A 14,587-nucleotide genomic window follows, 5' to 3' on the forward strand; every position below is an offset into this window, starting at 1 on the left:
TCTTTGGTATGACTCCGCTGGGGCTTGAACCTCTCTAACCACAATGCCACTGAGTTTTTCCACTATATATCAGTCAAATGAAGGCTCATAAAAGCCCAAGAAATGACTTGACCTCTTAATCCATGATGGTTAGTTGATGGTATTGCCATGGGCCCTACACTTAGTTGACTGTATTCCCATGGGCTACACTAAATTTGTTTGCAGAAAACGTGATGAATGTTGCCCCAGAATAGGGATGCTAGGCAGGGATTGACACTAACGGTTGCACGGCCGGTTAAACATAACGGTCGGGCAGGTGAAGTTTGCTACTGGGTTGCCCGACCGGGCAAGTGCACATTTTGAGTGACATAATAATGAGATCCGTGCCTACTTGAACAGGGCTATAGTGTTCCATCTCTCTCTCTCTCGCTCGATCCCTCCCTCCCTCCCTCCACACACGCACACACGCACACGGACACACGCACACACACACTGAATGAACGTGCAGCCAGTGGCCAGCTCAGTCGAAAACAGCTGATCTCCAAGGCATACAAACTCACATTATGCTAAAAGCATGGCCAGATTAATGCGCACGCTTTACGTGCTGAAGCACAGGGCACCAAACGGTGGGGAGAAAGTGAAAGAAGACAGAACTATTGCCGCAAAAGTGCCGAAATCTATGGCAAAGGCTGCTGAAGGAGCGCTAAAACGGTGAAACATATCCGTGACGTGTCTATTTTCAGTGTTATCAACTCGCTTTTCCGATGTTTCCCTGCCTGCTAGCCAGCCACACACATCCACACTATTGCGCTAAACTGGTACTTGTTTTTACTTAAAGGTATTTCAGGTGTGCTCCCCACATATATTTGTTCCATGCTAGGACCAAGTGAAAGCACTTATCACACCCGCTCCAGTGATCTACTTTTGCTGAAGGCTCCTCCAGCACACACAGTACTGGGCGAGGCAGCTTTTTCCATCAGCGGCCCAACTAGGCCTGGGGCCAATTCTGATATCTTCACAAATTGGTACCACCCAAGGTGACCGTACATTTTTTAAATTTTTGACTTCCTACATGTCTCTAGTTTACGTTTGGTATGATAACCCTTTCTGAGACCCAGCTTAATTGATGTTATCAGCTGCTAGAGTCGGTCTCCCATCGACTTTCTATACAGGAGGAAAATACCCAGAAACATTTTTTCTTCTGGGTATTTAAGTAGGATGTTTGGGGTCTAACTAGGAGGTTGTCATGATCCTGAATCCATTGCAATCATTTATTTTGCACAAAAAACATTCCTTGGGCTACAAATGGCCTCAGAAAACGCCCACAAAACTGATGAAACTGATGAAAAGTGATGACTCATCACTTTTCATCACTAAACCATTGTTTTCTGGGGCCATTTGTAGCCCAAGGAATGTTTTTTGTGCAAAACAAATGCTTGCAATGGATTCAGGATCATGACAACCCCCTAGTTAGACCCCTCACATCCTACTTAAATACCCAGAAAAAAAATGTTTTCTGGGTATTTTCCTCCTGTATAGAAAGTCGATGGGAGACCGACTCTAGCGGCTGATAACATCAATTAAGCTGGGTCTCAGAAAGGGTTATCATACCAAAATGTAAACTAGAGACATGTAGGAAGTCAAAAATGTAAAAAATGTACGGTCACCTTGGGTGGTACCAATTTGTGAAGATATCAGAATTGGCCCCAGGCCTAAACATCCTGGAACTTACTTGCACAATCTTTAAAACGGTCCTCCCTGCCATCTCTTGGCAAGTTCAAAGGACTGATCCTTACCACTTTCAATCATGATTGCACATGTTTCACTTGATTTATTAGCTCTTACTCTGTTTAATTTATAATGTTTTAATATTGTGTTATTTATTGTTTTGTATTTTAACCTCGGCTACATTGAAAATGAGGGCTTGCCCTCAACTGTACTTCGAGTATAAATAAAGGTGATGATGATAATGCATTTAATCCTGAGCAGCATGTGTGTCCACTGCAGCTTGATGTTGCACAACATATCCGACTCTGATCGTCTGCTGCCCGACGTTTCCAGGTTTTGTTTGTGAGAGAGAAACAAGCAACCAGGTATATGATTCTTTTCTTTTCTTTTTTCTCGGTATGTGTGTGTTGGAGGGGTGGGGGGGCAAGTGGCCAAGATCTGAGGGCAAGTAGAACATGACCTGTACTTGCCCGACGGGCAAGTGCCTCTGAAATCTTAGTGTCAACCCCTGCTAGGGTTCAGGTGATTAAGACAACAACAACAACACCACACACATGCATGTTTACAGTACTCTCCATAGGTAGCCAGACTCACTGAAGTGATGTTGGCCATGGCCACCATCTCTCTGTTCCTGACCAATCGGCTGCAGAGCACCATGGTTACCAAGGCAACCATGCATACGCACACGTCAGGGCATAAGAGTCGCAACACACTCCAAGGGTCGTCCAGGGGAAGCCTGTAGGAAACGGACACACAGACACACAGACACACAGACACACACACAAACACACACACACACACACACACACACACACACACACACACACACACGATAAATGGAAAATGAGTTCCATGTCCCTCCTGACAGTTGAACTGTTGCTATGTTAACATCGGCCCTATTAAATTGAAGCAATAAGCCACAAGAGGCATGTGGTTACCTGCTATTTTATAACGGCTGAGAGGCGTGGTGAGACACGAGGCGAAGCCGAGTGTCTCCAACCCTCTCAGCCGTTATAAAATACAGGTAACAAGCCTCGCGTGGCTTATTGCTTTTCTAAAACGGGTTACAATATGGCAACATGAAAAATCATAGACATGTACCAATTAAAACTGTTCTATTTCACTAATTCACTACAAGGTCTGCAAGAAAGTAGTTCCCAGCTACAATAAAGTAGTTCCCAGCTACAATAAAGTAGTTCCCAGCTACAAGAAAGTAGTTCCCAGCTACAAGAAAGTATTTCCCATCTTTTTTGCCAACAACACAGGTGCAGATTATTGGTGCACTGTGGAACACTGTGGAAAGAAATGACGCACCTGGGTTTGATATGAACTGATTCAAGGTGTGGATTATAGTCTCATATACCACAGCAATTAAAGGGAAACCAGCCAATCAGAATCAAGGAATGGAACTAGCCCTTTTAGAAAAAAAGGTTAAGCGTTTTATGTGACCTACACGTCGCGTTGCGAGCTTGTAGATTGTTTTGATTGCTATTTTTTTCTTTGAAAGGTTTTAGCCTAATAGTCCATGAGCCTGGGCCAGTATTTTCACTAATTGGTACCACCCAAGGAGGCAAATACTTTTGGACTTTCACTCAAGTAAATGTTGGTACTTTTCTTTCACTGGTATTATACACTATAATAGTGTATAATCACCTGTGTATACGGTGATCAGGCTGAAACCTTGGTCAACCTCGCTCAGAACACACTCCTCAGACTAGGGATGGGACGATACGCAATATTATCTTTTATCGTGGTAAAAAAAACTCTCACTATAAACGTATTGTGGAGATTTTATTTATCATGATATCGTCCTCTGTCATGCACTGGGATCAATTCACCTTTTATTTGCAGAGCTGCATATCTGGTACCACTGAAACCCTCTGTAATTGCCAAAAGTACTTATAATATACATACTCGATATCGTCTTTTTTCACTCTATCAAATGTCTTCACCAAAAAATAGCCGATCTACAAGCTCACAACGCGTCAAGTTGTGACACGTTGTGACGCATTGTGAGTTTGTAGATCTGCTATTTTTTTTGGCAAATGTTCCGCCCCAGGATAATGGATTTTGATTATCGTGATAATATTGTAAATCACGATTTCTTTTGTCACAATAATCGTATTATGAAGTTTTCATATCGTCCTATCCCTACCTCAGACAACAACATAATATGGAGTTTGCACCAGCAGAATGTACGACATACCTGGAGAGCCCTATGTGTCTGCTCAGTGTGTCCCATTGTGAACAGTTGTGTCCCAGGGCCGAGTCCAGGGCAGGGTGGGTGAACAGCACCGTCTGGAAGCAGATGTGGCTCAGGACAAACAGCAGACTGGTGCAAAACACTGCATTGATAAAACGACCTGTATGACCTGGAGAAGAGACAGAGGGGAGGAGGGGAGAGAAGAATTACTTTCATGTCAGGGAGGAGGAGGAAGGGAGAGCAGCACTTACATGTGACTCATGGAAGAAGAAGTTATTTGCATGAGCAGTATTGGTTTTGGTTCCGCAACTACCGTTGTTTTCTGTTGAGATTGGTACATTTCCTGGGGCAACCTGCTGTCGTAGATTAGAGTTTATCATGATTGATTAAGTGTGATGTTATAGAGTAGATCATGTGTTCATTGATTATATTAATATCTAGGTCTTTATGATGATACTAATACTTGATAGTTAGGAGTAGAGAGGCCTTCAGTAGGCCTCAGTAACTATTGTTTTGGTAAAGCCTATCTTGTTATGGTACAGCTCGTTCCAGAGGCCTTGAAGCCACACAGTATAACTCTAGTGTTTGACCATTCTTCTTGGCAGAATGATAATTGTACTTCTGTCCATGATATCATGTTATATATAAACTTGACCACACCACCACCTAATATAATTGTCTTGTCTCCTCATTTTCTCATGATTATTGATTGATCTGAATTCCACCACACTGCCAAGATCACACAGGTCACACAGGACTTTTTTTTTTTTTACTCAAAAAAAAAAAAAGCGGTGCATTTGAAACTGCATTGCAGTGCACATCAGGCATGGGGTCATCACTGCTTGCCTCCTGTGAATTGTTTTATTTGTATTTTTGTTTATTTTCTGTTTATTTCATTGCTGAGTGAGGTCAGCAGACAAATTGACGTAAGTGAGATGAAAAAACCTGGGTGAAATGTGCCAATCTCAGCAGGAAACAACGGTATAGTATTATAAAATCATTTGTTGCTATATGAACTCCTTTAAAAAGAGGACTTGAAAATCTTTTTATAGACCATGAAATCAAACACCAATTTTTTTTCCCCCGTGTCAAAATGGACAAGAAAAAACTCCACGCACACCGTCTTCAAATGCAAAAGGGGATTTAATAGGGAATTACAACGTTTCGGTCGTATTTAGACCTTCATAGGCAATCTTTATGTACCAAAATGAAAGAGACCTTCTTTAAAGGAGGACAGACTTATGATGGACCTATCAGGACATTTGTAAGGTGATAAGTGCTCTCAAATGGATAAAAGAGAACATGCTATAAAAAGGTTCCATACATCTGTGCAGAAAAGCCATATTATTCAACAATTTTTAAAACATGACAGTAAGGGCAAAATGCCAAATATGAAGTTTAAAAGAAAAGGGAAACAGTTTAAAATGTAAACAGTTAACAGCTTAAAAGAAATTAAAAGTAACCAGCATAAGTAGAATAATGACTCCATAATTAAAAACTATCAAGTGGCAAAACACATTTTCATTCTATGAAATCACATGACGAAAACACATCATACGGCACTAATGTCGACTTTGTCGTTGGACAAGTATAAATAAGTCTTTAGTCTGTGACCCTGTCAGAATGTCACCTCATCCTGAGAGAGGTCTGTCTGGCTCAAATTAATAGATAGATTAGATAGATAGATTTTGCCGTCCTTTGAGAACCATTGGGATAGACCACATAAACACACATGCACATTAAAACCTGAACGCACACACACTATATAATGCATACATGGGCAACTGGTGGCCCGGGGGCCACCTGAGGCCCTCACCTTCACTTAATGCGGCCCGCAGGTTAATATCAGAATACTGATATATTATATTATTGATTTCATCTGTTCCAATTCCAAACATTCAAACATGACCCACTTTAATTCCCTCAGTCTATATTAGTAGCTTAATGACTAATATAGTAGTACTAAAATGTTAGTTTTTTTTTATGTCCAACATATTTGTATTTAAGTTCATAAAGTTAACATGAGTATAACTAAATGCATTTGAAATTAAATCAAAATGTTACATTTCAGGATTCCATTTAAAAATAATTCAATATTCCAATTCAAAAGAAGCAAAAATAGACGATCTACAAGCTCAAAACGCGTCGCGCTGCGGCGCGTTTTGAGCTTGTAGATCGGCTATTTTTCCTTCTTCTTTTTTATGAGATACTAACTAGATTGACAAAGTAGGACGTATCAATATGCAATGTGGCCCTCTGGAGTGAAGGTGGAAATATAGTGGCCCTCTTCTCCACCATCAAAGTTGCCCACCCCTGATATAATGCGATAAACCACATCATAAGCTACACGTGCACATAGTCACACACACACACACACACACACACACACAAATAAAGGCACATTAAAACACACACAGGTGATTGCAGGAGGCCTCGTAACCTCTGCTCACCTCAGCAGCTTCAAACAACAGACCCAGACAACAGGGCTGTAACACAGCAGGGCCCTGCACAAGCTATTAGACCTGAGTATTAAGCCTCTACTGTATGTCTCCTTCCTCATGCAGGGGTGTCACACAAAATTCTGGGCCCTGGGTACAAAGATTCACTGCGGGCCCCCCATGACTGTTCTTCATAGGGGGAGGGGGTTTAACCCAACGCATTATTAGGCATTATTTTGTGCTTTAACTATTGAAAAATAGCAGATATACAACCTCACAGATGCGAGCTTGTAGATCTGCTATTTTTGATAAATCTTGAAACCTTTTACAAGTCTTTGAATATTTCCATATCCTTCTAAGGTTTTATGAAAAACCTAAGTTTCTATGTCAGTGGTGTTCAAAACTTTTCATGTGAAGGACCCCCCCAAAACAATATTGATATGTATGTATGGACCCCCATCTCAAAATATTTAGTTCCAGGGACCCCCCAGCAGCAACATTTGAGTTACAAATGTTGGCTTAAAAAATACATTCAAATATTTGCACACATTTTCACGACTTTTCAAAAATAGCAGATCTACAAGGTCACTGTGAGCTTGTATATCCGCTATTTTTCAATGGCTAAATTATAAAATAATGAAGGCCCCTCCACCTTGGGCCCTAGTAACTCAGTCCCGCTTTTCCCCCCCCTTGTGACGCCCCTGTCCTTCCTAACTCCACCATAATAGATTTGCCCTCTTTACATGTGGCGTTAAGATGTGTGCACATATTCACATGTCTATTCAGGTTGACCTTCAGTTCTAAATAGGCTATACTATAGCCCAGGGGTCTTCAACAGGGGGCCCGGGACCCCTAGGGGGTCCTCAGAGTTACTAGAGGGGGGGACTTTTTTCCCCATCTTTTTTATATTAACCACTTGAACCCTAGCGTCCATATTCTGAGACAAAAATAGCAGATCTACAAGCTCACAACACCTCGCTAGTAGATCGGCTATTTTCGGCTAAGACAGTTGGTGTAGAGGGGAAAAAGACCAGACCAAGTACAGACACAAATTGACATGAATCCAAAATACACTGATGATTGTGCTGTCAAATGATGAAACTATATGGAAACTAAAAAGGTTGTGGGGGTCCCTGCTTCATCTCTCTCTCAACTAAGGGGTCCTTGGCCTGAAAACATGCTGTTGCCTCACCTACGCTCGTTACGTGCAATGCAGACATGTGTGTAGACACACACACACACACACACACACACACACACACACACACACACACACACACACACACACACACACACACACACACACACACACACACACACACACACACACACACACACACACACACACACACACACACACACACACACACACACAAACCTATTATATTGTTTAATTTTCCCTCTCGTCAAGTTAATATCACAGCTATGTCAGGTGGACTCTGCAAGACATGTTTACCTTTCCATGGTAACAACGGAAAGAGTGGAAGAGGGTACAGAGCTGACTGTATTTATCCCCACAGACACTGTAACTGAGGCTCTCAATGAGGCTCTGAATGCGTCTTTGTGTTTTGTTTCTTTTATAGAACGTTATCGCAACGGATCAACATTTATTTTCCAAAGCACACTTGTAACAATCTAACCCTAACCCTATGTAAATTATTATTATTGTAATATGTAGCCTAATTAATTAATTATTATTGTAATATGTAGCCTAATTAATTAATTCTGTAGTATCATACATCATTACTTTGCAAATAATTTCTTCTCAAGTGTGTGGTTTTTTGACTCTAAGCAGTAGCTATAGAACAGTGAAGTCATGACGTGACTCGCTCATCCCCCGGTTCCACGGAAGTAATTTCTCTATGGAGAATAACATTAAACATTAACATTAAATCGTCTCGTATAAGCATTGCGGTCCAAAAAAAAAAAAAAGGTCTTTGCGATATTGTCGGCGAGGTGGCTCTGTGTGGTTTATGATAGTCAGTCACTAATATTTGATAAAGCCTGTTTCTAGCAAAAATGTAACTAATTCGGCGACAGTAACATTAGCGTTTTCTCACCATCAGTTGATTCTTCACATCCATATGAGTCAAACCGCTGAGATCATTTGTTTATAATTGGAACACAGTTCAGTGCAAATTACGTCACACTTCACTACTCTATAGGACATAGCAGTGGCGGACATTTTGTGGTGCCACAGATAAAAACCCATTAATTTTGCCTATCCACGAGTTTCCTACGCCCCATAGTGCATTGCACAAACGTCTGCATCGAGGTTCCGCCGCCGATTTACAAGCTCACAACGGGTTGCATCTGCGACGCGACGTGAGCTTGTATGTCTGCTGTTAAACCCGGAAGTTTGGTCCTCCTGATAGTCTCCAGTAAACCCCCGGGGAAACTTGTGGATAGAGATTTCCGAGAATTATTTTAAGCCATCCAGGCTCCTGATGAATCATGACCATAAACTTTTGATTTGTGTGTCAAAAGTATAATGAAAACGGATATTGTCGCATCAAGTTTTCCTGATGACTGTATCTTAAGGGGAAACATTTACATATTTATGTACCGTACCATAACATGACATAAGAGTAAGGTAGTATAATTCAGGGTTGCCGTGGATGAAGAAGTTATTTACAGGGGTGAACCTGAGCCAACAAGGTTTGAGAACCACTGGTAAATGTCACATGTATGCTGCCTTCAACCAGTTCAGAATCGCTCGAACAGCCTGATGGGTCTACATGGATTATATGTAGACAGACGTGTGAAGGATGGTGCAGATAAACAGGGCTTATATTATGGGGAACATTCAGACCCACACATGAACCAAGGATTCTCACCAGATTGAATGACAAACGATGGATTTCAGCCAGGGTTGGAGGGCCTGGGTTCATGTGATAGGCCTGTAGGGCGTGACTGGGCGTCCCTGAGTTTCTTGGCCATACCGTATGCCAGGCGTTTTCAAAGTGGGTGACGGGGCACCCTGGGGTGCCGTGACGGCACGGCAGTCCAGGGGTGCCACGAGAGAATTTGATAATATTTGGAATTTATTTGGACATTTGAAAAAATATTTAGTATCATTTTAAACTTGAAGTACAAAGTTGTTTTCAGGCAGTTCTAACCAAAATGGCTATTATCTCAACGTTTTCCCCGCAACATAAATATCATAATTCATCATACAACACTGTCGCACAAAACTAGTGAAAACAGCCAATCTACAAGCACACAACGCCTCGCGATGCGAGGCGTTGTGTGCTTGTAGATCGGCTGTTTTCACTAGTTTAGTACATTTTATAGATGATAAATACAACACTTTTGGACAAGGTTTCCACCCGACATGCTATAACGATGATATGCTATAAATGTAAGGTGCTGGGAGTGAAAATTATAATGTAGTGGTGCCTCGGATTAAATAAATATTAATCGGGTGCCCTGAGACAAAAATGTTTGGGAACCCCTGCCGTATGCTCCTGAGGGCAAAGTCCACTGTACTGCTGTACTTTGCCACAGCACATTCCTGAGTATTTTGTATATTATGCAAAGGTTTGCAGCGCATTACAGTATTTGGTGGTACTTCGACATATTTGTGCTACTTTACTATTTATTCCCTTTGTGGTTTGATTGATTGAAGACTTTACTCGACGTTTGCATAGGCAAAGGTACCGTTTCATGACGGTACAGTTCGCTGGTACAAGGTCTACTAAAAGGAGATCCAAGAAAAGCACTTGGCTTATTTACACAGGAAACCATTTAAGTACCTCATATAACATTGAATGACAGACGGACAGAACACAGTACTATGCAGTAGATATAGTCAGGAAAAAAAAGAAAAAAAAAAAGAAAAAAAAAACAGTGCAAACAATATATACAGTGGTGAATCAGAATTTGCACTGAATACCAAGAAAATACTTTAGTGTCTTATTGATTGGTATTGCCCTGAGGGCCATCATAAAACAAAAAAGTGACAAGTGATAATTTAATTGGGAACCAAGGCTACATGTCATGAGGACTCCGCGACTCCCATCGTCAGTATATATTTTAAGGGGCCTGAAATTCCTGGCTTCAGCCCTGTCATCATAAATGGTGATATATTATCTGGTGTTCTAGAAGACTCACACATACCCACAGCTGGTCTATAGGATCAAATCCCACCCCTGTTGTGTCTCCCCTTTAAACTTTAAACTCACTCTCAGCTTTTTATAGGGCTGTGTCAGTAAAGGGAATTTAAAATGTCACATTCGTCCGTCCCCCATGTTCATGTAATCTGTCTCGGGGTGAGTGCTGCTGTCTGGAACCGATGATTAGGGCTGTCACAATTAGTACATAATCGTCAAAACGCAATTATTTGACATAATCGCAAATATTTTGTGATAATGGTCATAATTGTTTACATGTTGAAAGACGTTTATATGTGTTCAAACATCTATCTATAAATGCGAGAAGTCTCTGCGTGTGTGTCTGTCTGTCTGTCTGTCTGTCTGTCTGTGTGTGTGTCTGTAATCCGCGTATCTCGAGAACCGTTCGTCCCACCGGCTTCAGATTCGGCACGCGCGTTCCCCGCCGCGGCACGGAGTGCAGTGCCGGGCCTCGACCCGACCCGACGCGCGGTTTTCCGAAACCGGCCCGAAACGTTCGGAATATCCTTATGCGGAGCTGATTGTTGACATCAGGCTGTTCCGGAGGAAATCGCCGCAAGCGCTGACTCATTGTGACATCACTCATAAAAGGCTCTGACATCACGTACGTCACATGAGTCAACAAAAAATCTCTGAATATCTCCATATATAGCATATATGGGCATAAAATGGACGCAGAATCACAAAGATCTCCATATACGGGCATAAAGGGACACAGACAGACGGATACAGAGATCTCCATAAATGGGCATAAAATGGACGCAAATGGCATATATGGGCATAAAATGTACGCAGAATCACAAAGATCTCCATATACGGGCATAAAGGGACACAGACAGACAGATTCAGAGATCTCCATATATGGGCGTGAAATGGACGCAAATAGACCGATATCTCCATATATGGGCATATATGGGCATAAAATGGACCCAGAACTATATCTGCAGTGATCTCCATATATGGACATAAAATGGACGCTGACAGACAGACAGATAACAGATATCTCCATATATGGGCATAAATGGACACAGGCAAACAGATGGTCAAAACGGGTCCTATGACAACAGGTATAATGGGGTTTGCATTAAAGGGCGGGGCATTCATTCCCTATTTACATCGTTCCCGAGTTGGCCAGGTCGCCGACTAGACGAAAAGGGCGGCCCAGCTTCTAGTTTAAAAAATAGTGGAAATAGCTGATCTACAAGCTCACAACACGTCGCGATGAAAGTTCTTTTTAAAGTGTAAAGTTGTGAAATATGTCCTTCATTTCTTTGTATTAATTAATTAATTGATTTCGTCGTTGACAATTACATTTTCTGTTTGGCTTGTAGGGTTTGAAGTTGCACTTGTAAAAAAAACAAAGTTGTCCTTTAACAATGAACATGAATGAATCATCAAAGCTTTTTGTCCTTATGTTTATTGATGTGGGTACAGTATGGGTACAATATGGTTTAGCACATAATGGTAGTCATATGAAGTAGGATACTTGTTTGCCAACATCAACATACCAATCAAGCTCATGAGAAACCGTAAAATATGAATAAATTATAGTGAAATAGTGAAATGAATGAAATTCTCAACTCTCAACTGCAATATCAGAGCAGCTGTTTTTCAGTCTGGCTGTCATCAATCTGTCCCTCTGATGCTGGTTGTTTCATCACACAGTGATACATACAGTAACAGGTAGGTGGTTGTGTCATCACACAGCAATGCATACTAACGGGTAGTGGAACATTCTCGTAAAAAAACTGTCCTTAGTCATGGAAGGTTTTCTTATACACTCACACTTATACTATTTCAGTGGTTCTCAACCTTTTCAGGCCACAACCCCCAAAATAATAATATTTTAACTGGGGACCCCGGGACCCCCCACCCTGATGATCACTACAGTATGAGTTGAGGCAATACTTTTTGTATAACAAGGTTCTATTACATGCGGATCTATTACAACATGGTTCTCTACATGCTCACGATGCCTCGCGTTGCAAGGCGTTGTGAGCATGTAGATCTGCTATTTTCACAATTTCTGCCTCTAATATTTCTGCCTCTAATTTGGGGACCCCACTGGTTGCTTGTAGAATCTATTTTCTCTAATGTTTATTTTTTTTGCCAAATATACGCCTATTATGACATGCCCTGAAAAGGGATGCTAGTGTTCATGTGGTTAAACTTGATTGTCAGTCCATCTCGTCATCAAGGTGCAGTATGATCACAGAGACACATCATAGTAGGGCTGGGACATTAATAAAACAAATAATAATAATAACACGACGATGTCTCACGTTGTGCGCTTGCAGATTTGCTATTTTGACAGGCTGCGGGCTCTCTTTCAGCAAGGATAGGGAGGAATGATATAATAATAAATAATATTCTTTTGAAATTTATATTATTTTGTTCTCCGTTCTTGACGTACTTCACCCTGAGTCACAGACATACTGTATGACATCATATGGGACCGCATTGGTTACCATGGTGTGAACACAATAGGTGAAAACAATGGCTAATAGCTGGCAAACGTGTTGTTGATGTTAACAGGAGACTGTGTGTGTGTGTGTGTGTGTGTGTGTGTGTGTGTGTGTGTGTGTGTGTGTGTGTGTGTGTGTGTTTGGACAGGGAAATACTACTTTGTGGGGACCTCATGTCCCCACAAAGATAGTACATTCGGAGGAAAAAACCAAGTGGGGACAAATTAATAGGTCCCCACAAGCTGTTTAGGGGTTAGGTTAAGGGTTAGGGTAAAAATGAATGGAATGTCCCCACAAAGATAGTAGACTATGTGTAATGTCCCCACAAAGTAGCAATTGCAAACCTGTGTGTGTGTGTGTGTGTGTGTGTGTGTGTGTGTGTGTGTGTGTGTGTGTGTTCACGTGCGCGCATGCACGCATGCTTGTGTCAGTGTGTGCGTGCGTACCAATACCATATTGTGGCACAATTTGCTGTTACGTTATTAACAGGTAGCTGGTTGTGTCATCACACAGCAATGCATACTAACGGGTAGTGGAACATTCTCACTAAACTGTCCTTGGTCATGGGAGGTTTTCTTATACTCACACTTATACCACGATATATATACACTATTCGCTGATTGGTCGATCTAGACCAGTCAGTCACAGTGATAGGACTTCACCGTGACTGACTATGATGGCCTCCACTTGTTTTCTCACTTTAGGTGGATAGCTTATCACCTAAAATTTGCGGTGATAGGCTCTTCACCGCCGACTCTGATAGGGGCTTGAGAAGTCAGACGTCAATGAACTTCCACTGAAAGGGTTGTTCGAATTTCAAAAGAAAGATTTCCTGGTTGAGTCACCGTTATTAGGAAATGTGTCTAGAAAAGTGTCTGCTCACTCAGTTGCAATGAATCAGATAACATGATTTTTATAAGGACGGGCAACCATGGGAAAGGAATCATTGGTTCTCACTGGTTTTTGAGCTGTGGACCACTAGCATAAATCATACCAGTAAGACTCCCTAATTGGGGGATAAGCGACCTTCATGTCGCATACACAACCTTTAGAAGTTAATCATAGCCAATCAGGAGGGAATATGGGAAATGGGACAGATCCATGTTGATGACATGACTTTAGAGATACTGTGTACCGCTTTGTGTGATTTTAGGCCAAAAGCTGTAGGAGCAGTGTCCAAAAATGTGTTTAGCAAAAATCGGCCTGATGGTGGCGCTAGAAGAGGGCCATGTCTGAAATGAGGGGTGGAGGTTGTGGTTTGCCATCCAAGGAGTGTGTGTGTGCAAAGTTTGGCATGGATAGGGCCAACGGCACCAGAGATAAGAGTAGGGGCAACAGTGTGACATGATGGACAGACAGACAGACAACCAGTGGAGCTTTTCGGTTGTCTATTTCTTAAGGCCTTGATTTAATTCACCTTGAATTAACTAATTAAATTAAGCCCTTAACAGTCATAATATAATTTCAAGCTTTCCCCCCCACCCTATGCCCATATCCCCCCCACAACAGTGGTCCCCATGGGTTGATGATGGACTGGTCCCTGGTTCATAATCAGTTGAAAACCACTGCTTTATTGTGAATGATGAAATCCAAGAAAATAAGAAAATACCTTCCTCGATGAATGAAGCAAATGTAGGCCAA

At 41.7% G+C, this 14,587-nt stretch overlaps 1 protein-coding gene across 1 annotated transcript in view; it reads right to left on the reverse strand.

Annotated features, from left to right (window-relative positions):
- The window catches only part of piezo1 (piezo type mechanosensitive ion channel component 1 (Er blood group)), a 186,901-nt gene that overhangs the window by 110,767 nt on the left and 61,547 nt on the right, over positions 1 to 14,587 (reverse strand). Inside the window, exons 3-4 of the mRNA XM_080740889.1 lie at positions 3,914 to 4,079; positions 2,302 to 2,443 (exon numbers count right to left, since the gene is read on the reverse strand). Coding sequence (XP_080597015.1) covers positions 2,302 to 2,443; positions 3,914 to 4,079 — 308 coding nt within the window. The remainder of the gene's footprint in view (positions 1 to 2,301; positions 2,444 to 3,913; positions 4,080 to 14,587) is intronic.

Source organism: Nannobrachium achirus (genome assembly GCF_963921795.1).
Source record: "Nannobrachium achirus genome assembly, chromosome: 13".
Classification (NCBI taxonomy): domain Eukaryota; kingdom Metazoa; phylum Chordata; class Actinopteri; order Myctophiformes; family Myctophidae; genus Nannobrachium; species Nannobrachium achirus.